Raw genomic sequence first — 24,255 nt, forward strand, 5'->3', positions numbered from 1 at the left:
ATGGTGCAACCGCACCTCAAATATTGTGTTCAATTCTGGTCGCCACATCTCAAAAAAGACATAGTGGAATTAGAAAAGGTGCAGAGAAGGGCGATGAAAATGATAAAGGGGATGGGACGACTTCCCTATGAGGAAAGGCTAAAGCAGCTAGGGCTCTTCAGCTTGGAGAAAAGGTGGCTGAGGGGAGATATGATAGAGCTGTATAAAATAATGAGTGGAGTTGAACGGGTAGATGTGAAGCGTGTGTTTACGCTTTCCAAAAATACTAGGACTAGGGGGCATGCAAAATGATGTAAAAGATTGATGATGCAGTTAAGATGTCTGTATAGAACTCAGACAGGTTATTACGATCACAAAGTGTTTGACTTTATTGATTCTGTTCAAAATGTTGAATCATCAATAAAAACGGTTGAAACTTAAAAAAAAACGAATTGGAGAAAAGTTTTCTTCACTCAACTTGTAATTAAAACTCTGGAATTCGTTGCGAGAGAATGTGGTAAAGGCGGTTAGCTTAGCGGAGTTTAAAAAAGGTTTGGCCGGATTCCTAAAGGAAAAGTGCATAGACCATTATTAAATGGACTTGGGGAAAATCCACTATTTCTGGGATAAGCAGTATAAAGTGTTTTGTACTTTTTTAGGATCTTGCCGGGTATTTGTGACCTGGATTGACCACTGTTGGAAACAGGATGCTGAGCTCGATGGACCTTTGGTCTTTCCCAGTATGGCAATACTTATGTGTCATATACATAGTCTTCACTTATATGGACACGTAGTCACATATATGGAAAATGCATTTCTATTACTTTTACCAGTATTTTCACTGCTTCTGGAATCTGGCTTTCTTGGGGGATCAAGGTGACAGTGCAGCAGCGGCGGGGTCAGGGCTGCATTTTTTGTTGTTTCCGCAAATATGGTACCCTTAGGTCCTCTCTGCTCTTTATCTATACATAAAAAGTAGCGCAAACGAATCTTTTCCGGAGATTGGAAGGTGGTAGAACGAGAGGACATGAAATGAGATTGAAGGGGGGCAGACTCAGGAAAGATGTCAGGAAGTATTTCTTCACGGAGAGAGTAGTGGATGCTTGGAATGCCCTGCCGCAGGAGGTGGTGGAAATGAAAACGGTAACAGAATTCAAACACGCGTGGGATAAACATAAAGGAATCCTGTTCAGAAGGAAGGGATCCTCATGAGCTTAGTCAAGATCGGGAGGCGGGGCTGGTGGTTGGGAGGCGGGGATAGAGCACAGGTACAAATCAAAGTAGGGTATACACAAAAAGCAGCACATATGAGTTATCTTGTTGGGCAGACTGGATGGACCGTGCAGGTCTTTTTCTGCCGTCATCTACTATGTTACTTTACCCTAAGAAACTGAACTCAGCAGCCCCGCCCCCTTTTCTTTGAATTCTATTTAGTACTGTGTCAACACAAGCAAAACCGCTAGAATCCTGCATCCTGGTGACAAGCAGGAGGCTCAGGTCATGATCAGACCCGCGTGCACGCACGCACGCACGCACTCTCCACCTCCACAACGCTGTTCCGCCAGTCAGCTGACTCAGCTCGAGGCTTCGCGCAGGCGCAGTCGCAGTCGCGAACCAGCCGGGATGGGCCCGGCAGCCCCAGCTCGAGCCGGTCAGGGTCGCGAGACGGCGCATGTGCAGCTCGCTCTCTAGGCTCAGGCTGGAGCTACGGGGTGAGTGACGGTAGCCAGCGCGTGGTGGAAGCAGCTCAGCTCGGACCGCAGAACGTGAGGAGGTGGTTCTGATACCGAGGCCGGTCGCCACCAGGTCCGGAAATGGAGAAACAGATCCTGACTCCGCAGGTTTATTGGGCGCAGCGACACAGGGAGATTTACCTACGAGTGGGACTCAGTGATGTGAAGGTAAAGGGGTCACTGGGGGGGAGGGGGGACTTTACCTGCATTTAAAGGGCGGTCACTGAGGATTTAGCAGCATTTAAAGGGGGTCACTGGGGATTTAGCAGCATTTAAAGGGGGTCACTGGGGATTTACCTGCATTTAAAGGGGGGTCATTGGGGATTTACCTGCATTTAAAGGGAGGTCACTGGGGCTTTAGCTGCATTTAAAGGGGGGTCATTGGGGATTTACTTGCATTTAAAGGGGGGTCACTGGGGCTTTAGCTGCATTTAAAGGGGGGTCACTGGGGCTTTAGCTGCAAATAAAGGGGGTCACTGGGGATTTAGCATTTAAAGGGAGGTCACTGGGGCTTTAGCTGCATTTAAACGGAGGTCACAGGGACTTTAGCTGCATTTAAAGGGGGTCACTGGGGATTTAGCAGCATTTAAAGGGGGGTCACTGGGGATTTACCTGCATTTAAAGGGGGGTCATTGGGGATTTACCTGCATTTAAAGGGAGGTCACTGGGGCTTTAGCTGCATTTAAAGGGGGGTCACTGGGGATTTACTTGCATTTAAAGGGGGGTCACTGGGGATTTACCTGCATTTAAAGGGGGGTCACTGGGGCTTTAGCTGCAAATAAAGGGGGTCACTGGGGCTTTAGCTGCATTTAAAGGGAGGTCACTGGGGCTTTAGCTGCAAATAAAGGGGGTCACTGGGGATTTAGCAGCATTTAAAGGGGGGTCACTGGGGATTTACCTGCATTTAAAGGGGGGTCATTGGGGATTTACCTGCATTTAAAGGGAGGTCACTGGGGCTTTAGCTGCATTTAAAGGGGGGTCATTGGGGATTTACTTGCATTTAAAGGGGGGTCACTGGGGATTTACCTGCATTTAAAGGGGGGTCATAGGGGCTTTAGCTGCATTTAAAGGGAGGTCACTGGGGCTTTAGCTGCATTTAAAGGGGGGTCATTGGGGATTTACCTGCATTTAAAGGGGGGTCATTGGGGATTTACTTGCATTTAAAGGGGGGTCATTGGGGATTTACCTGCATTTAAAGGGGGGTCATTGGGGATTTACCTGCATTTAAAGGGAGGTCACTGGGGCTTTAGCTGCATTTAAAGGGGGGTCATTGGGGATTTACTTGCATTTAAAGGGGGGTCATTGGGGATTTACCTGCATTTAAAGGGAGGTCACTGGGGCTTTAGCTGCATTTAAAGGGGGGTCATTGGGGATTTACTTGCATTTAAAGGGGGGTCATTGGGGCTTTAGCTGCAGAAAAAGGGGGTCACTGGGGCTTTAGCAGCATTTAAAGGGAGGTCACTGGGGCTTTAGCTGCAAATAAAGGGGGTCACTGGGGATTTAGCAGCATTTAAAGGGGGTCACTGGGGGGGAATTTAGCATTTAAAGGGAGTCACTGAGGTTTACCTACGGGTAAAGGGGTCACCTGGGCTTTATCTGCATTTAAAGGGGGTCACTGGGGCTTTAGCTGCAAATAAAGGGGGTCACTGGAGATTTAGCAGCATTTAAAGGGGGTCACTGGGGATTTACCTGCATTTAAAGGGGGTTACTGGGGATTTACTTGCAGATAAAGGGGGTCACTGGGGAGGGGATTTACCTGCATTTAAAGGGGGTCACTGGGGCTTTAGCTGCAAATAAAGGGGGTCACTGGGGATTTAGCAGCACTTAAAGGGGGTCACTGGGGGGGATTTAGCATTTAAATGGGGTCACTGAGGTTTACCTTCGGGTAAAGGGGTCACCTGGGCTTTACCTGCAGAAAAAGGGGGGGTCACTGGGGTTTACCTGCATTTAAAGGGGGTCACTGGGGCTTTAGCTGCATTTAAAGGGAGGTCACTGGGGCTTTAGCTGCAAATAAAGGGGGTCACTGGGGATTTAGCAGCATTTAAAGGGGGTCACTGGGGGGGAATTTAGCATTTAAAGGGGGTCACTGAGGTTTACCTACGGGTAAAGGGGTCACCTGGGCTTTACCTGCAGAAAAGGGGGGTCACTGGGGTTTACCTGCATTTAAAGGGGGTCACTGGGGCTTTAGCTGCAAATAAAGGGGGTCACTGGAGATTTAGCAGCATTTAAAGGGGTCACTGGGGGGGGGATTTAGCATTTCAAGGGGGTCACTGAGGTTTACCTACGGGTAAAGGGGTCACCTGGGCTTTACCTGCAGAAAAAGGGGGGTCACGGGTTTACCTGCATTTAAAGGGGGTCACCTGGGCTCTACCTGCAGATAAAGGGGGTCACTGAGGTTTACCTTCGGGTAAAGGGGTCACCTGGGCTTTACCTGCAGAAAAAGGGGGGTCACTGGGGTTTACCTGCATTTAAAGGGGGTCACTGGGGCTTTAGCTGCAGATAAAGGGGGTCACTGGGGCTTTACTTACGGGTAAAGCGGTCACCTGGGCTTTACCTGCAGAAAAAGGGGGGTCACTGGGGTTTACCTGCATTTAAAGGGGGTCACTGGGGCTTTACTTATGGGTAAAGGGGTCACCTGGGCTCTACCTGCAGATAAAGGGGGTCACTGGGGCTTTACTTATGGGTAAAGGGGTCACCTGGGCTTTACCTGCAGAAAAAAGGGGGTCACTGGGGCTTTAGCTGCAAATAAAGGGGGTCACTGGGGATTTAGCAGCATTTAAAGGGGGTCACTGGTTCTGATTGTTTTAAGAAAACGATCAAAACTTATTTATTCCAAAACTATGTTTTGGGTATTGTTAATTAATTAAATTATTCTTTTTCTGGAAAATTTGAGATGTATGACCTAGAACTCTTAATGTAGCGGTTCCCAAGCTTGGTCCTGGAGGCACCCCAGCCGGTCAGATTTTCAGGATATCCACAATGAATATCCATGAAAGATATTTTTGAATGCATCCCTTCCACTGCATGCAAATCTCTCTCATACCTCCAGGACCAGGTTTGGGAACCACTGTAATCCTCTTTGAACTATATCTGGTAACAGCAGAATATAAGAATTGTAACTGTCACTGTCTCCGTTCTGATTTATACGTCCTTTCTAGAGTCTAGAGATGGAAATAGCTGGATGAAGGCCCCAGGAGAAGGGGAACGGATGCTGCTTAACTCAGGGTTTAGGAAGAAAAAGACTTATCACCAAAAAGCAGCTGGAGGGAGACAGGGACAAACATTTCTCTTTTTAGCAAAAGATATTTTTAAAGCAGATTTATTGTGAAAACAGATCTGCAGACGCTGAGACATCAGTCAGAAGAAATTCATCCTCAGATATAGTTTTCCTTTTCCCGAAGATGAGAGAACATGCACAGAACAGCTGGACTTCTCTGATAGTGTCATTATGCAGCCACATAAGTGAAACCTGTCAGCTGTCTTAGGCCAGTGTCCAAAGTGTTTGTGGGGTGTTCTGGTTGTAGACGTTTGTCCGTGCCAAACTGACAGCCCCAAAGAAAGAAAATGGAATCGGCCTCTGAACACTCGACTGTCTTGTGAGTTTGGCCGTACTCCCCACTGTGTTCCAGTTAAACACAAGAATAAACCGTGGAGCAGTTTGAGAAGAGAGGGAAGGGTAGCTTTGAGATACAGTTGTAGACGGCTGAAACCCTGGGCCAAGCCATTCGCTTCCAAGTGTACAACTGTTGACAGGTTCACGGTAGACTGGATTCTTCTCCTTTTATCCTTGGCTACTCTCCATTTTGAAATGCCATATGATCAGCTTGTAACCTCGGGGTCATCTTCGACTCCTCCCTCTCCTTCTCTGCACATATTCAACAGACTGCTAAAACCTGTCGTTTCTTTCTCTATAATATCACCAAAATTTGCCTTTTCCTTTCTGAGCACAGTACCAGAACCCTCATCTACACTCTTATCTCCTCTCACTTAGACTATTGCAACTTGCTTCTCACAGGTCTCCCACTTAGCCATCTCTCTCCTCTTCAATCTGTTCAAAATTCTGCTGCACGACTAATATTCCGCCAGGGTCGTTATGCTCATATTAGCCCTCTCCTCAAGTCACTTCACTGGCTTCCTATCCATTTCCGCATACAGTTCAAACTCCTCTTATTGACCTACAAGTGCATTCACTCTGCAGCTCCTCAGTACCTCTCCACTCTCATCTCTCCCTACATTCCTCCCCGGGAACTCTGTTCACTGGGTAAATCTCTCTTTTCTGCATCCTTCTCCTCCATTGCTAACTCCAGACTCCGTTCCTTTTATCTTGCTGCACCATATGCCTGGAATACGTCAAGCTCCATCTCTGGCCGTCTTCAAATCTAAGCTAAAAGCCCACCTTTTTGATGCTGCTTTTAACTCCTAACCCTTGTTCACTTGTTCAGAACCCTTATTTTATCATCCTTACTTTAATATTCCCTTATCTCTTGTTTGTCCTGTTTGTCTTAATTAGATTGTAAGCTCTGTTGAGCAGGGACTGTCTCTTCATGTTCAAGTGTACAGCGCTGCGTACGTCTAGTAGCGCTTTAGAAATAAGTAGATAGATGGGGGGGGGGGGGTTTGCCAGGGCTTCAAGACATTCTGCCACTGCTCTTAATCTCCTGTTTCTTTCCTTCCTTTCAGACACCTGAGATCAGCATTACCAGAAATGCTCTTCGTTTCAGAGGTGAGTACAGGCACCTAAATACTGACCTATTGCCCAGTTCGGGACTTGCTAGAGCAGCGGCCAGGTTACTGCTGGGCATTTTGCCATGTAGGTCTGTGTGATGCCACTGAATGAGACTGGATAAACTTATTTGATGGGCAGGAGAAATAGTTACAAACAGTGGCGTAGCTAGGGGGGGCCTGGGCCCCTGTAGATTTGGCCCTGGACCCCCCTGCAGACGACCCGCCCGACCCCCTCTCCCGCCGCCAACCCGCCGTCACCTGCCTTTGCTGGCGGGGGACCCCAACCCCCGCCAGCCGAGGTCCTCTTCTTCTCGCAAAAGGCTTTCTTCTGTTTCTGACGTTCATGTCAGAAACAGAAAGAAGCCTTTTGCGAGAAGACGAAGACCTCGGCTGGCGGGGATTGGGATCCCCCGCCGGCAAAGGTAGGCAACGGTGGGTTGGCGGCGGGAGGGGGGTCGAGAGGGTTGGCGGCCGGGGGGGGGGGGGGGGGGGGGGGGGGGGCAAAGTCAGCAATGGCGGGGGGGGGGGGGGGGGGGGCTAAAATGTGCCCCCTCACCTCGGGCTCTGGACTCCCCTCCCGCCGCTGTCTGGCTACGCCCCTGGTTACAAAATAACATCAGTTTCTTTCAGATGAAAACAGCAGCAGATCACAAATTCAAAACCAAAGCACAGTTCCAAAGAATTTTATTCTTTTAACTGTAGGAGAATCAAACAAAGGAAGCCCCTTTTTTGATTCACACCCGTCTTTAAGAACTTAGGGACCCTTTTACTAAGCTGCGTAAGCGTCTACGTGCGCCCAACATGCGCCAAAATGGAGCTACCACATGGCTCTTGCAGTGATTTCATTTTATACGCATGGCCGAAAAATATCGGACGTGCGTCAAGTGGCATTTGACGCGCATAGGTCATTGCCGCCTGGTTAACGCTTGAGACTTTACCACTTTACTGCTGGCGCTACTAGGGTTACGCAGCGCTGTACAGTTTAACATAGAAGGACAGTCCCTGCTCAAGGAGTTTACAATCTAAAGGACAAATGTACAGTCAGTCAAATAGGGGCAGTCTAGATTACCTGAATACGTTGTAATATCTGTAATCCCGGTAGCAAACCTTCAGGGGGTGGTAGGCTCCCTTCAGCAGTCCACAAACAGTCCTTCCAGATAACACAGCTTTTAGTTCCAAACAGTTTATTTCCCCTCCTCCACAAAATCTCAGTTCAAGGGGTTAAAGTCCCAGTCAGTTTCCCAAATAAAGCAACAAGAAAAAAAAACTTCCCTTTAAATCCAAGTTCTCCCCCAGTTCAACAGCCTGGGTTTCAGTTTTAAAAGTCTTTCCGCTTGGGTGGTTGGTTGCAGAATGGCAGTACACCGCCCACAACACAGCTAATTGACTCCTGTGACCACCCACTGCCTTCAGTCCCTGCAACTCTGCCCCAAAGTACAATTACAGTCCATGTCCACCGGCTCCTCCAAACCTGGTGTGCTGGTCCCCCCAGACTCTCCTTCCTCCAAGCACTCCATTAACTCTGCTTCTCTGCTAGGCTGTTGGTTGGAGACCTCCTCCCCCTCCCAGGTGGAAGGAATCTTGTATTGATTTCTAACCCAAGGGTATTGAGCTTTGTCATCCCTGCTCCCCCTTCTGGCCCTCGCCTGCCATAGCAGCTGCTCTTTCCAGTCCTTTTCCCCCTCCCTTCCACGTGGGGGCCATACCGGGTTTTGGGACCTACCACCCCGATCCCTTCTCTCAGGGCCTTGTGGGGAATGTAGTCTGGCCCCATACCTCCTCCTGAGCTGCTTAGACCCTCCAACCTCCTTACAATGTATAAAGGTTAGGTGCCGAAAGCAACATTGAAGAGGTGGGCTTTGAGCAAGGATTTGAAGATGGGTAGGGAGGGGGCTTGGCGTAAGGGCTCAGGAAGTTTATTCCAAGCATAGGGTGAGACTTTTTGATTATTAGCCCGGCTCCTGGTCCTCCCCAAGTAACGGAAGGAGTCCACTGGTGGGATGGGTAGATCAAATCGGTCATGAGGGAAGACCAGGGAATGCGACCTGTAATCCATTTTTGATACTGTTTCACGGTAGTTCTATTATTAGGTATCAATTTACTGTTTTCAAGTTTACCTCTTTTATCGTATTTGTGTTTATTCTTGGTTATTTTAGTATTGTTGTTCTGTTAACAAAATTGTAAGTTTTATGTTAACCTGTACCTACTGTACACCGCCTTGGGTGAATCTCTTCTTAAAGGCGGTTAATAAATCCCCTCAAATAAATGTTTGTTGCCTGGTTCCATTGAGCAACTGGTCACCTGCCTTCACTTGTCCGACAGCACAATTCACAGTACAAAAACGGAGGATGGGCCCTCTTTCACTGTTCCTTTTCTGTTTCTTGCAGCCCGGGGTCATGGTGCGAAAGGTGACAACGTCTATGAGTTCCACCTGGAGTTCCTAGAGCAGGTGAAGTCACAGGTAAGGATTTCGCTGGTTGTTGCTGAACTCCTTTTTTTCACGTCCTTTCTGCATGTCTTCCGTCTTTTTCTTGAGCTCCTTCTAATAGTAAAGAAAAATATGGCAGCTGGGTTGAAAGGAAGCCAGAAACCTCCCCACCTCGTTGCCCCTCTTGGTTGTCTTCAATTGTCTCTGCTTCTAGGAAGAGACCCAGAGAAATACAAACACAATTCTCTCCCAGCAGTGTTGGAATGGATGTACGTAATATATCGGCAGATCTCCAGTCCTCCAGGCAGGATATAAATCTCGGATGAGGTTAACCTGCCCTTGACGTGATCCACATCCCATCATTTTAGCATCTCAGCAGCCTCTCTGCTCCGAGGATGCTGCTTTTTCTGCTTTCTTGCCAGTGAATCGGAGACAAAGTCTTACATGTACGCACCAGAGTGCTCCAAGTTCCAACTTCCGTTCCTTCCTTGCCTGCAGTGCTGTGGCTTGAACCCAGAGAGAGACTGAGAGAGCCGACCGGAACCATTAAATTCTTGCGGGGATGGGTGGGGACGGGTAAGATTCCAGCAGGGATGGCCAGGGACAGGTAAGATTTCTGTCCCTGTGCAACTGTACATGGGAAGAGTGCTCTTACAGAGTTTTAATTACGTTTCATTACTTTCTAAGAAGAAAACACTAAATAAATCACACATTGTACCATATAAGCTAAAGACTTTTTTTTTTTTTTTTTAATCTACTAATATCCTTAATGTCTTAACAAGTTTTAAATTATTGAAAAACTCAAAATTACTAAGCTGGAGACAGCAGTCCAGTAGCGAGAGGGGTTCTGTCCAGTCCTTTGCACTGAGTGTCACATGTATGATTATCTCCCAAGTTGGTGAGCGGTTATATGTATGTGCCCGATGCAAAGAGCTCCTAGCTCTCAAAGACTTGAGTCCAGAGTACCAGACTTGGAGGAGCTGAGGGAGATAGAGATGTACATAGATGAGACCTACAGGTACATTGTAGAAAAGTCCCCTCCTCCTAAGAAAATTAGAGAGTCATGGGATTAGGAGGCAAGGTTCTGGTTATTGGACAGAAAACAGAGGGTAGGGTTAAATGGTCATTTCAATCTATGGAGGCGGGTGAACAGTGGAGTGCCGCAGGGGTATGCACTGGAACCGGTGCTATTTATGGAAATTGGAACGACAAGTGAGGTGATTTAAATTTGCAGATGATACAAAACTATTCAAGGTTGTTAAACCATGAGTGGACTGTGAAATATTGCAGGAAGACCTTAGGAAATTGGAAGACGGGGCATCCAAATGGCAGATGAAATTTAATGTGGACAAATGCAAGGCGATGCACATTGGAAAGAATAATCCGAATCATTGTTACCTGATGCTAGGGTCCACCTTGAGGGTCAGCGCTCAAGAAAAAGATCTGGGTGTCATTGTAGAAAATATGCCGAAATCTGCTCAGCGTTCGGCGGCCAAAAAAGCAAACAGGATGCTAGGGATTATTAGGAAAGGGATGGTGAATAAGACTGAAAATACTATAATGCCCTTTGCTCCATAGTGTGACCGCACCTTGAGTATTGCGTTCAGTTCTGGTCGCCGTATCTCAAAAAAGATATAGCGGAATTAGAAAAAGTTCAAAGAAGGGTGACCAAAATGATAAAGGGGATGGAACTCCTCTCGTATGAGGAAAGGCTAAACAGGTTAGGGCTCTTCAGCTTGGAAAAGAGACAGATGAGGGGAGATATTGAGGTCTACAAAATCTTGAGTGGTGTAGAATGAGTAGAAGTAAATTTATTTTTTTTACTTGTTCCAAAAGTACAAAGACTAGGAGACACTCAAAACAAATAGGAGGAAATTTTTTTCACTCAACGAATAGTTAAGCTCTGGAACTCTTTGCCGGAGGATGTAGTAACAGCAGTTAGCGTATCTGGGTTTAAAAAAGGTTTGGACAAATTCCTGGAGGAAAAGTCCATAGTCTGCAAATTGACACAGACATGAGAAGCAACTGCTTGCCCTGGGATTTGTAGCATGGAATGTTGCCACGATTTGGGTTTCTGCCAGGTAGTTGTGACGTGACTTGGCCACTGTTTGGAAAACAGGATACTGGGCTAGATGGACCATTGGTCTGACCCAGTATGGCTATTCTTATGTTCTTATGTACTTTCTGGTTAGGCTTTTGTCACTCAGTGTCCTCTGTATCCACCCTGTGCCATGCTTGTTACATCACTACTTTTTCCATTAAGCACTTTTTTTGGAGAGGGGTAGCCCTATCTCTGAATTTTCCACAGCACTGTTCGGATAGTTCCACTGAAAGTCTTAGACTACCTTGGAGTGAGGGCAGTCTGCCTAACTTGGCAGATTAACTGAGGCCAGCAAAATGGTCTCCTAAATTTAACCTCATAGCAATTCAGATAATAGCTGTTAATTCTACAGTCCGTAGAGCCAGTGTTCCACTCGCTATTCAGATAATGATGCTGAGTTTGTGAAATATATTTAAATACCACGGCTGGTGTTTAAAAAAAAAATAAACCTGAATGCTTCTACCTTGTCTAATATCCCTCCTGGCGGTGGATCATAAAATCAGTATTTGTCATTCACGATCCAGATGTTACTGGACAGATGTTTTTTTCTTGTAGAGCTTGGGAAATTTGAAACCTGTGGGGTGATGGCTTTTTCATGCACATGCCACAGGCTTGCAACAGTTTTACCAACCAGAGCTGGGAATGGAACGCCTATCTGCCAAGAGGCCACAGCATCACCTGCCATATCGGAGATAAAGTATCTTTAATTTTCTTTTCTTTTTTTTTTTTTTTTCATTTTATAGACTGTCTGACCCAAGAGCCCTGGAGCCTGGCATAGGAGTTTAGTTAAATAACTAAAAACCAAATTCTTCCCCTGATAAAAAGGAAATTCTCTAGGAAGAAAACTATGCTGAGCTTCAGCTGAGCTGCCCTGTTTTTTATGGGAGGGATGTGGCCTGGTTTTGTCTCCATAGTGTAACAAAGAGAGGGAACTGAGCACAAACGAAGTCCAAGCAAAAAAAACAGCACAAAGGGCCTTTAAAAACAAAAGGGACGCAAAACTTATAGTAACACTAGTAAAAGAGGCCTGTTTCAGAGCAAATGAAACGGGCGCTAGCAAGGTTTTCGTCGCCAACACCCCCCCTCCCTCCCTCCCTGGCCAACCCCTTCGTTGTTCTGGCATTGCTCCGCCCCCAACGTCATGACGTTAGACGCGAGGGTGGGGCCCGGAGCGATTTCCCACCCACCCCCGCCTCCCTCCCTGCCAACCCCTTCGTTGTTCTGCCATTGCTCCACCCTCGAGGGCGGGGCCCGGACCGATTTTGGTGGCTTCACCACCATGAACCTTCGAACCTTTTTGAAGGAAGTCAGGGCTTGGCTTCACTGACATCAGTGTTCTCAGAACGTTGAGGGTGAGTTTTATTATAGTAGATGACGGCAGAAAAAGACCTGCATGGTCCATCTAGTCTACCCAACAAGATAAACTCAGAACGCTAGTAATCTGAACCTTTCTCTGGTCAGGGGCTTCCCTGTGCTAAGTGACTGGGTCCAGAGTGTCCAAGCCCAGATGGGAGGAAAGTTTTTTTTTTTTTTTTTTTGGGGGGGGGGGGGGGGGTGATGAGCCTATTCATGCACAAGCCAATCCTATGTTGAAAAACTTTTTAATGATCAAATTTGATTGAAGGAAGACCCGACACGGGCCGTGTTTCGGTGCTACCGCACCTGCGTCAAGGGTCACGCCAATGACAGGGAGGCTTATACAGACAATATTCAGAACATCTGTTGAATTTCAAAGTTGTCTATCAATAGAAATCAAACAAAATAAAACATGGAAAAGAAAATAAGATGATACCTTTTTTATTGGACATAACTTAATACATTTCTTGATTAGCTTTCGAAGGTTGCCCTTCTTCCTCAGATCGGAAATAAGCAAATGTGCTAGCTGACAGTGTATTCAAGCATTACTATGACAGTCTGACAGGGTGGGAGGAGGGGGGTGGGTAGGAAGTATGCATGGGGACATCAAAGCATATCATTGATATTCTAATAGGATGGGTGTGGATAGGTGAGGGGAGGGTGATCAACAGAGACATACAGCTTTATGGTTTATAATGGGCTAGGAACCCCAGATCCTTGTTAAGTCCTTTCTGTTGGGTGTTAAAATATTCAATCATTCTGACTTCAAAGGTCTTACGTTCTTGTATGGTTTTAAAGTTACCTTTGAGGATTCTCACTGTGAAATCACTGGTACAGTGTCCTGGTCCTGTAAAATGTTGACCAACAGGCGTGGGAACCCTGCTGGCACCACAAAAGTTGTCTATAAATGTATTCCTTCATGACGCAATCCGCCCTCCCCGCCACCATCCAGCGCGTGCTCAATAACTGACGCAGGTGCGGTAGCACCGAAACACGGCCCATGTCGGGTCTTCCTTCAATCAAATTTGATCATTAAAAAGTTTTTCAACATATGTTTTGTGTCCCTTTTGTTTTAAAGGCCCTTTGTGCTGTTTTTTTTTTTTGCCTGGTTTTTGTCTCCAACATTGTCCCTGCAAGGTTAACATTGCACCGCTCTAGTAGAACTGTGTCATCTGATGTGGAAGTCTTTTGTGTGTGTTTTTCAGCCGGTGTACAAAGTGACAGAAAGACAAGTCTGCATTACAGTACAGAAGGAGGTGAGCAGGTGGTGGGACAGACTGACCAAACAAGAGAAGCGGCCTGTCTTTCTAGCGCCGGACTTTGATCGCTGGCTGGATGAATCTGATGCTGAAATGGAGCTCAACGCAAAGGTTAGTTTGGAGGGCAGAGTTCTTGGGGAGGGGGAGGGGGAGGCAGGCCGAGGGCACTGATCCTTTGTAGTGCGTTGTAACGAGAGATGGTTCCTGTAGTTTCCAGTGTTCTGGATGCGTTTCCTACAGCTCATTTAACATGAAAGAATACACTTATTTAATTATAAAATTTGAATACTGCCTCCTTGGGCTAAAGTGGAACGTTCGAAGCAGATTACAGATGTGTACAACATATTACACAGCTAACGTTTAAGATCTATCTCCCCCATTTCTGTCTTTGGCTAATATTACACATGAGAGGTCACTAGTAACATAGTAGATGACGGCAGAAAAAGACCTGCACGGTCCATCTAGTCTGCCCACGATAAACTCATATGTGTATACCTTACTTTGATTTGTACCTGTCTTTTTCAGGGCACAGACCGTATAAGTCTGTCCAGCAGTATTTCCCGCCTCCCATCACCGGCTCTGGCACAGACCCCGTATAAGTCTGCCCTCCCCTATCCTAGCCTCTCAACCACCAACCCCTCTTCCCCCCGCCACCCAATTTCAGCTAAGCTTCTGTGGATCCATTCCTTCTGCACAGGATTCCTTTATGCCTATCCCACGCATGTTTGAATTCCGTTACCGTTTTCATCTCAACCACCTCCCACGGGAGGGCATTCCAAGCATCCACTACTCTCTCCGTGAAGAAATACTTCCTGACATCTTTCCTGAGTCTGCCCCCCTTCAATCTCATTTCATGTCCTCTCGTTCTACCGCCTTCCCATCTCCGGAAAAGATTCGTTTGTGGATTAATACCTTTCAAATATTTGAACGTCTGTATCATATCACCCCTGTTCCTCCTTTCCTCCAGGGTATACATGTTCAGGTCAGCAAGTCTCTCTTCATACGTCTTGGAACGCAACTCCCATACCATCCTCGTAGCTTTTCTTTGCACCGCTTCCATTTTTTTAACATCCTTTGCAAGGTACGGCCTCCAAAACTGAACACAATACTCCAGGTGGGGCCTCACCAATGTCTTATACAGGGGCATTAAAACCTCCTTTCTTCTGCTGGTCACTCCTCTCTCTATACAGCCCAGCAATCTTCTAGCTACGGCCACCGCCTTGTCGCACTGTTTCATCGCCTTCAGGTCCTCAGATAGTATCACCCCAAGATCCCTCTCCCCGTCCGTGTCTATCAGGCTCTCCCCGCCTAACACATACGCCTCCCTTGGATTTCTACTCCCTAAGTGCAGCACTTTGCATTGAATTTTAATTGTTTGAATAGGTGAGACGGTACATCACCTGAGGGAATGATTACAGTGTTACCCCATCCCCCATGCATCTATGAATATGAAAGTAATGAAATTGTGGTAGTTAGCTAGTTTTCCTTTTACGAACTATGAGGCCCTTTTACTAAACCACAGTAAAATTAGCAATTATCACAGCTTAACACAGGACTTTACCTTGTGGTAGCTGAGGTTTGGTGTGGAGGAGTAGAGCAGTGGACTTTGATCACTCCCATTTATCTTGTAACAGGACTGGCCAGCACTCTAGAATTGTGGTGAAACGCCTCTGAAGAGGAGAGAGAGTCATTTTGGCATCACTATATGAGCCCCAGAAGCAGGCTGAGTGAGTAGCCGAAACACCTTTATTGTGGGTGCTGAGCAGTCCTGCTACAAGATAATCCTGCTCAGAAGGAAGGGATCCCCAGAAGCTTAGCCGGTGGTGGGAGGCGGGGCTGGTGGTTGGGAGGCGGGGATAGTGCTGGGCAGACTTATACGGTCTGTGCCAGAGCCGGTGGTGGGAGGCGGGGTGGGGATAGTGCTGGGCAGACTTATATGGTCTGTGCCCTGAAAAAGACAGGTACAAATAGTAACATAGTAGATGACGGCAGAAAAAGACCTGCACGGTCCATCCAGTCTGCCCAACAAGACAACTCATGTGTACTACTTTTGTGTATACCTTACTTTGATTTGTACCTGTGCTCTTCAGGGCACAGACTGTATAAGTCTGCCCAGCACTAGCCCTGCCGGCCAACCACCAGCCCCGGCACAGATCGTATAAGTCTGCCCAGCACTATCCCCGCCTCCCACCACCGGCTCTGGCACAGACCGTATAAGTCTGCCCAGCGCTATCCCTGCCTCCCAACCTCCAGCCCCGCCTCCCACCACTGGCTCTGGCACAGACCATATAAGTCTGCCCCGCCTCCCACTACCGGCTCTGCTATCCAATCTCGGTTAAGCTCCTGAGGATCCTTTCCTTCTGATCAGGATTCCTTTATGTTTATCCCACGCATATGTTTATCTTGTTGGGCAGACTGAACGGACCGTGCAGGTCTTTTTCTGCCGTCATCTACTATGTTACTATGTAAGATAAGAAGGTGTTCATTTATTTTTCAATATTTGGATATTGTGATTCAGCACTTGTATTTGGTAAGGGTTGGTGAATGTTTTGAAACTTTTGAAGTGTCATCATAAGAGGAGTAGCCTAGTGTTTAGTGCAGCGGACTTGGATCCTGGGAAACTGGGCTTGATTCCCACTGCAGCTCCTTGTGACCCTGGGCAAGTTACTTAACCCTTCACTGCCCCAGGTACAAATAAGTACCTCTATATACTATGTAAACCACTTCGAATGTAGGTTGCAAAAACCACAGAAAGGCGGCATGTCAAGTCCCAGATCAGCAAGGCGGCCGCGCAGGCTTCTGTTTCTGTGAGTCTGACGTCGATCTCTGTGTTCCCTTTGTTTTTGCAAAACGTCCAAAGTCGGACTCGGACGTTATATCGAAAATGCCCCGCCACGTAACTTTGTAAGTGCAAGTGCTTTGAAAGTACGCATCTATGTTTCCTAAGTATTGCATCTCGTATCTGGGGTGCACGGGTTTAATGGCACCTCTGCGCTGTTTTATCCACACCGGCATCGGTTAACACTGGTTTTCTTGTGCTTCAGGCAGACAAGAAGATAAATTCTGTCAGGATGGAGTCCCGAGTTCCAAAAGACCGTAAGTCTTTGAAACTGGTTAAATAGATTACAGTGGAATTGCAGGATTGTACCACAAAATCATGCTTCTTGTTGTACTGGTCCGTCTTTAAAATGTATTTCTTTACCAACAGAATAGTTATCAATTTACAGAGCCAAAACAACTCGAGGGTTTTTTATGTTCTAAGGAGACTGAGAATGTTATTGTTAAGGTTTAAGGTCCCTAATGTAGAGGAGTGTGGTAGCCGTGTTAGTCCACTCTTAAGGTTATCAATAGAAATCAAACAAAATAAAACATGGAAAAGAAAATAAGATGATACCTTTTTTATTGGACATAACTTAATACATTTCTTGATTAGCTTTCGAAGGTTGCCCTTCTTCCTCAGATCGGAAATAAGCAAATGTGCTAGCTGACAGTGTATATAAGTGAAAACATTCAAGCATTACTATGACAGTCTGACAGGGTGGGAGGAGGGGGGTGGGTAGGAGGTATGCATGGGGACATCAAAGCATATCATTGATATTCTAACAGGATGGGTGTGGATAGGTGAGGGGAGGGTGATCAACAGAGACATACAGCTTTATGGTTTATAATGGGCTAGGAACCCCAGATCCTTGTTAAGTCCTTTCTGTTGGGTGTTAAAATATTCAATCATTCTGACTTCAAAGGTCTTACATTCTTGTATGGTTTTAAAGTTACCTTTCAGGTCCCTTATGGACACTGGATGATAGAGAATGTTTTTCGGGAGTGTAATCGTCTGATAAATACTATTTCCTTTGTAAATGATATTTTGTATCTTGGATCTAGTTAGGTATTTCCAATCTTGAGGTCGATATTTGAAATATTATTTCATTCAATGAGATAACTAGTTTATCTCAAGAATGTAAGCTTTTCCTGTTTTTGATTATTGCAATTGTTTTTATGCTTCTTTGATAAGATGTATATATTGAAAATTATAAATAAAATTTAAAAAAAATTAAATGTATTTCTAGAACCAGCTGGGCTGCTTGCGGACAGCACAAGGACAAATAGCATCGGAGGGACGCTGCTGGAAGTACACGATTGCCTTGCTTTTAGGGGGGGGGGGATTGTTTATCAGTTGGGGAGGGGGGGTTATATAAAGATGCCACTGTCAGTGCTGGAATTAAACGCTCGCTGCAGTTTAGCGTTACATATATTTGCAGCTTTAAAAGGCCAGAATTGCATTCTTCCGTGCTTTTGAAGTTAGAGCCCAACCGAACTCAGAATTTTTGGTTTCTGCTGAAACCAACTCTGTGACCGAAATGTGGCCGCTCTGTTTCAGCAAAAACTGAAACTGTAAACAAAAATGCACCCTCAGCAGAGGCAGTGGGGCCCCCTGCAATTACCCCTGCCCTGCCCAACACTGGTAGGCCCTCCCTGTGCCTACCTTAGCAAGTCCCTATTGGTTTAGTGGTCTTTTCAGGGGCAGGAACAAACCGCCCCTCGTTCCTGCCCCGTGCACTGCTCCAGTGGAAATGGCTGCCAGAACATCTTGCAGCAGCCTCACGACCGCTGTGGGAAGTCTTGGCAGCCATTTTGGAAACCACAAAATGGCTGCCGGGACCTCCTGCGTCAGTCTGGGCAGCCATTTCCATTGGAGCAGCGCACAGGGGGCAGGAACAAGTGGAGTTCGTTCGTGAACCCGAAGAGTTTATAGTTTTTATTAAAACTTGATATACCGCCCGAGCTGACTAGCAGAACTGAGCGGTTTTACAATTTAAAAACAAAATAGTTGGAAAGGAAGTACATCAGTACGATAGGAAAGTAAATAAGCAATGAAACCATGGTGAGGAGACCAACAGGGAGGACCTACCAGTGTGGGGGGAAGGGGGAGCTGCATTTTCAGACGAAACCCAAACCTGGAGTTTCGGCTCGGTTTCAGTGAGCCTCCATTTGACATTCTTAATTGTTTGTAAATACACATGTCGGAGTTCCCAGTTTTACAAGGTAGTGTGTCTGTTTCAGGAAATAATACGTGACCCACCTTTTACATTGTGAAAGTTTTTTGCCAGATTTTGTTTGGCCTTCACCTCCTGCTTGGAGATATACTAAGCAACGCCTTTCCCTTGCATTAAGGCAAATGGCAGCATCTTCCTATGTCACTTATCATTAGTGTCTTGGTTTGCCTTTCCCTCCCCAGTGATGCCTCTTTTCAGGTACATCTGTCCCCTCCTGGTTTGTCGTCCTAAGGAGAGGGGGGTGGGGCTCACATAGAGGTGTCTCCCTGTTCTCCTTACAGTTCCCACTTATTTGTTTTTGCCAAGACATCTGACTGTTGATAGTTCACTTGTAAATCCTTCTTCACATCCTGCACTGTTGGCACAACTGAAACACTCTTATGCTATAATATCCAGGTGGTTTGCTATGCAGTTTCTTTAAACGTCTCTCTGGTTATTGACTTTCAGCTTTTGTAAACTTAAAGCGAGGATACCTGTTCATGTACAACCTGGTTCAGTTTTTGGGCTTCTCCTGGATCTTTGTGAACATGACAGTCAGACTGTTTGTCTTAGGAAAAGGTAAGTTACCAGACTCAACATGACACTGTGGGGGGGGGGGGGGGGGGGGGGAGAGCGGGGTCAGGTCACGCAATACAGACTTGAACCATGAAGCTCCTGGGGTTCCCCTGCCACAAAAATCAGCAAACTGAACCACTTAGCCCCTCCCTGTTCTCAATAAAACAGGCCATTTGTTTCCCAGAAAATCACTCGCATCTATAAGACTGGCATGGAGAAGGCAGCTTTTCGGGTCATGGAGCAGGATTATCTGACTTTACAGCAAGAAATCAGGAATCTTGAATAGAACGGTTAATAAATGTATAATTAAAGAGATCCACCCAAGGTGGTGAACAGCAGGTGTAGCTGGATTTAGGCAGCTTACATTGTAATAACAATATAACTATAATGACGTGTCCAAATGTCAGCGTAATATACAAGTCGGACAGTGAGGTAAACTTGAGAACAGGCAAATTAAATTATAGTAATAGCAATATTATGATACACTTTAGAAACAGAGAAACATGACGGCACTAACTCCTCCTTCCTTAGCGTCCCTCCGGACCGGACCAGGATTGGACTGATGGGTTGTGCTCGCCTTCCAGCAGGTGGAGACTGAGAAAAGAACTGACTCTAGAGAGCCAATAAGAGCCCTGGTCATGTGACCTTAGCCTCAGTATTTTCTCAGTCTCCCAGCAGGTAGGAAGCGAGCCCATTAGTCTCTCTCTTTCTCTTTCTCTTTTAGAGGTTCATAATTACAACAACAATAATACTACCTCTTCTTCTGTGCCTAGGAATTCTCTATTAGATGCTGGGCAGGTAGGAATTTCTTTTCCTTTCTTTTACAGCCTCTGGGGGTGTTAAACTCGGGTGTCCCCGGGTCCCTCCCCCCTTCCTCCCCATCTCCCACATGTAGCTGGGAAGGGCTACCCTTTGTTTAGAAAGGTGTATGTCTTTGGGAGAGGCAGCCACTCTAGAAAGTCACAATTTTAATGAGCAAGCTCAACTGTTAAAAAAAAAAAAAAAAAATGTATATACCCAGGCTGTTAACGAGCAGGCAGCTCTGTGCTATTCTACTTCTCTTCAGCACTGTCTTTTCTAACTCGGGGGGGGGGGGGAAAGAAACTTAAGAGAATATTTCTCTTTGGGGATTGTACTTTAAAAGAGTTAAAACAAATAGAAGGAAATTACGAGAAGAAGCCCTTTTTTCTTTCCCCAGATTTTTCCTGGCAGTCAGCTCAGTTGTGATTTATTATGCTTGAGGAGTTTTTTCTTTTCTAGTTCAGCTGTGCAAAGATAAATAAATAAATAAAAGATGGGAACAATTCAGTGTTTGAGACTTTAAAGGGCGATTTTTTTATTTTCACAATTATGTTCCTTCGTTTTCTGGCGAACCGCTTCGGCACGCGCCCGCTCTTCTCCGATCGGTCTGAAAAGCTCAGGATGTGCTGCGCTGTCTATTAGCGTCGGAGGAGAGGCTAAAGCATGTTTTTGCTCGGCACCGGAGGGTAACTTTTTTCTTCCTCTACCAGCGGCAGCGATTTCCTGCTTCTTCGTTTGTGATCGCATCTCCTTTCATGTCCTCCGTGTTTTTTCTTCTTTGATCCTCGTTCTTTTACTTTTGGCGCGCTAGGTAGCCATGTTTGCCTCCAGCTGCAGTTTCCTTTACGAGGCAGCGTTTCTCCGGTTCGGTTTTGTTTTTCTCGGGAGTGTAGAAGGAAACGGAGATGTTGTTTCTGGGGTAGTCTGGGGATTTGCAGCAGATGGGTATTTCCCTCAGGTCTTTTCTTCTTTGGCCCAGGGTCAATGGCTGCTCCTCTATACTATATGTTACATAAAGACTCATGTAAGCTCTATGGAGCAGGGATTGTCTTTCTTTGTAAGGTGTTCTGCGCTGCGGGCATCTGGTACCGCTATACAAATGTTAATAATAATTATAATAATAATATTTTGCTTGTCCCTTATGTTCTTAATGTCAGGTCACCCTTTAGGAGATACCTGTATGTTTTGGTGTCGATATCTTTTGCTTTTGTATTTGGTCAGACTGTTTGATTTTTGTGTGTGAGTAGATAGCGCACAGTGAGGACCTCTTTCACAGTATTTTTGCCTTTTCTCATGTCAGGTATCTGATTTTTGTGGCAATTCAGGTAGCCTGCACTTGCTGTAAAAAAAAAAAAAAACGGGGCAGGTGCAGGTGTGCATTCCGGATAACGCAAGTGCCCAGCTCATCAGGAGCGGTCCGGGTTCACCACTGGAAGGCGGACTGGGCATCATAATATTGGTAACAGTAACCAGATTTAAAAAAAAAAAAACCACTGAGAATTTTCTTGCAGCAGTTTTTCTGCCTGGTATGGATTGTACTGGTTGGATGTATATTTTTTCTCATAACTTACTTTGTATGGGTACATGTTTAATTTGTTCAATTCTCACCTCTCTGGTTTCAGGGGAGGAAGTAAGATGTGGATGACACTATTTGCGCATGTCGCTATCTGCTTCTATGTGGCCAATAGTTTAGCACCTACCTTTATCAGGTGAGGCTTGGTAGTTCAGGACCCTTGTTTTTTCAGAAGGGCCTATATTTTCTCTGTTCAGTGGGGAGGCTATTCCTTACTCTTGGTCCAGTTTCGTTTCCGCGTATGTTTACCGGCTACCTGTCACTATCACGGTACTGCAAGCTCTGTAAGAGACAAGTAGGAGTTTGTAGTTCAGGATTCGTGTTTCCACTTTCTACAGTTGAGGCGGAATCATTGCAGATTTTTCGAGACGGTTATGCCTCTAGCTTTGTCAACTTTCTTTCAGCCGTCTTTCTAGAGTCTTCCTGTCCTCACTGCACTGCTAGTGCGGTAGGGGGCAATCTACAGCGGCTCTTGGACCCTCAGGATTTTGGATTTGTAATCCTCCTATTTTGTTTGTTGGCGGTTCTTGGATCTTCAAGCTTTTGACTTTGCAAGCAGCCTATTGTGTTTGTTTTCAAGGTACCGCGTTCTCCATGTCACATGTTTTTTTCTATGGAGTCATTTGAATATGGCATACTCTTTTTAATATCCTTGGATCTGATGGCAACTTACCGGTTTGAGATTCTGGGACACCATTTGTTTTTTTCGCTTTCTTGCACTGCTGTTGTATCTCGCAACAGTCACTCCCACTGTTACCAAGCTTTTGGTAGTGGTGGCAGTAGTTCTTATGGAAGAGAGAATTCTACTTTCCAGTATCTACATGTCCGGCTCATCAGGAAAACATTTTATCAAGCAAGTTGACCGGTCTTAGACTGAGCGGCTGGCTACTAAGGTGGGGCAGATTCAAATATAGTTCCTAGGTTGCGTTCTTTATGTTTGACATTATATTCAGGTTACTGTCCATGACAGCGATTTGTTCGAGTTCTTTCCTAGGCTATATTTTTCTTTTTTTTTTTTTTTTTTTTTTTAATCGTTTATTTATATATTTTGCAAAATTGTACAAAACCAGTTTAAAACATCATTTTTCTCCAAAATATAACATTCTAATACACATACATACTCTCCATTTCCACTTTGTTACCCATCATCTGTTCTCTGGCTTTTCGCCCAACACTCCCCCCCCCTCCCCACCCTCACCCCTCCCTCCCCCCTCCCCCCTCCCCCCCTTGCTAAGTATGTGGCATTAGGATTGCACAGAAATTTCTCTCCAGGCCGTATAAGAGTCCCAAGTCTTTAGGTACTTAGCCATTCGTCCTGACCTCATAGCTGTGAGTTTAGACATTAAATGAATATATTCCAGTTTTTCCAACACTGTGGATATGTCCGGTAGTCTCAACTTCCTCCATGCAGCTGCTAATACTAGTTTGCCCGCCACAAATGTCTGAGTAGCAAATTGATGTATATGCCGTGGTACCTTGGGCGGTCGAAGATGTAGCAAACAGTATTCCATTTTCTGTTGATATTGTATGGCAGTCACTGAACTGATAAAGTCTATGATACTTGCCCAGTATCGTTGTGCATATGTACATGACCACCAAACATGAAACATATCCCCATCCTCCCCACATTCTCGCCAACAACTTGCTGAACTTAATCTGAACATTTTAGCCAAACGGGCGGGTGTATAGTACCAGCTATATAATATTTTATGTCCATTTTCCACCATCTTGCTGGACACCGATACCCGAAGTAATGATTTAAACATCTGTGCCCATTGTGGGGGGTCATATGTTGTTCCTATTTCTAATTCCCATTTTCTTGTATAGTGCTCCACTGGGTTCTCCTTTGCCAACAGAGCTCCATAAATTCTAGTAATACTCCCTCGACCACCCCCACCCGTCATCCCCTTTTCCAGCTGTGTTTCTGTTAACTCCAGTTCCTCACCCGCAGTTCGTTTAAGAAAAGTTTGCACTCTGTGGTAGTGAAAGGCCTGTAGCGGGGAGAGCCCATAGTCCTGACATAACTCCTGATATGTGGGGATCCTCTCCTCCTTGCACATTTGTCCCAATTCACACAATCCCAATTCCTCCCACTCTTTATACATGCTATCATATCTGCCCATATCAAATTGGGGAGCAAATCTAAGGTAAGTGTGCTGAAAGTAGATGCGTTCTGGAAAGAACTGTTCCCTGATCTTGCTCCAAACAGTCAAAGGCCACTGTTTGGAGCAAGATCAGGGAACAGTTCTTTCCAGAACGCATCTACTTTCAGCAAGGGCTTCCTTTAATTACCTCCCTAAGTGTACGTGTAGGCAACCATAGAATTGCTTTAAGTGGATATGGACTCAACCAATGTTGTTCTATACTAACCCATAATTTCTCAGTACTCTGGTACCAATTAGCTAGTAATCTAAGGTGTGCCGCGCAATAATACTCATAAAATGATGGGACTCCCATCCCTCCTTTATCTCGGGGTTGATACATTGTATCCCTCCTCACCCTCGGTGGTCTCTTTCTCCAGATAAAGGAAAAAACCCTACCCTGCAAGCCACGAAAAAAGCTATCTGGTATCTCTATCGGTAACGCCATAAACAGATAGAGCAATTTCGGAAGGATGACCATTTTAATAGCATTAATTCTGCCTACCCAGGATATTGTCAATCCCTCCCACCGCTCCATTTCCTGAAATAG

At 45.8% G+C, this 24,255-nt stretch overlaps 1 protein-coding gene across 1 annotated transcript in view; it reads left to right on the forward strand.

Annotated features, from left to right (window-relative positions):
* The first annotated feature begins 1,586 nt into the window (after positions 1-1,586).
* Positions 1,587-24,255, forward strand: part of HACD3 (3-hydroxyacyl-CoA dehydratase 3) — a 55,875-nt gene continuing 33,206 nt past the window's right edge. The window contains exons 1-6 of the mRNA XM_030189784.1: positions 1,587-1,880; positions 6,393-6,435; positions 8,825-8,898; positions 13,528-13,692; positions 16,626-16,677; positions 19,083-19,193. Of these exons, the coding sequence (XP_030045644.1) occupies positions 1,794-1,880; positions 6,393-6,435; positions 8,825-8,898; positions 13,528-13,692; positions 16,626-16,677; positions 19,083-19,193 (532 nt within the window). The 5' untranslated portion in view covers positions 1,587-1,793. The remainder of the gene's footprint in view (positions 1,881-6,392; positions 6,436-8,824; positions 8,899-13,527; positions 13,693-16,625; positions 16,678-19,082; positions 19,194-24,255) is intronic.

Source organism: Microcaecilia unicolor, chromosome 1, assembly GCF_901765095.1.
Source record: "Microcaecilia unicolor chromosome 1, aMicUni1.1, whole genome shotgun sequence".
NCBI classification, from domain to species: domain Eukaryota; kingdom Metazoa; phylum Chordata; class Amphibia; order Gymnophiona; family Siphonopidae; genus Microcaecilia; species Microcaecilia unicolor.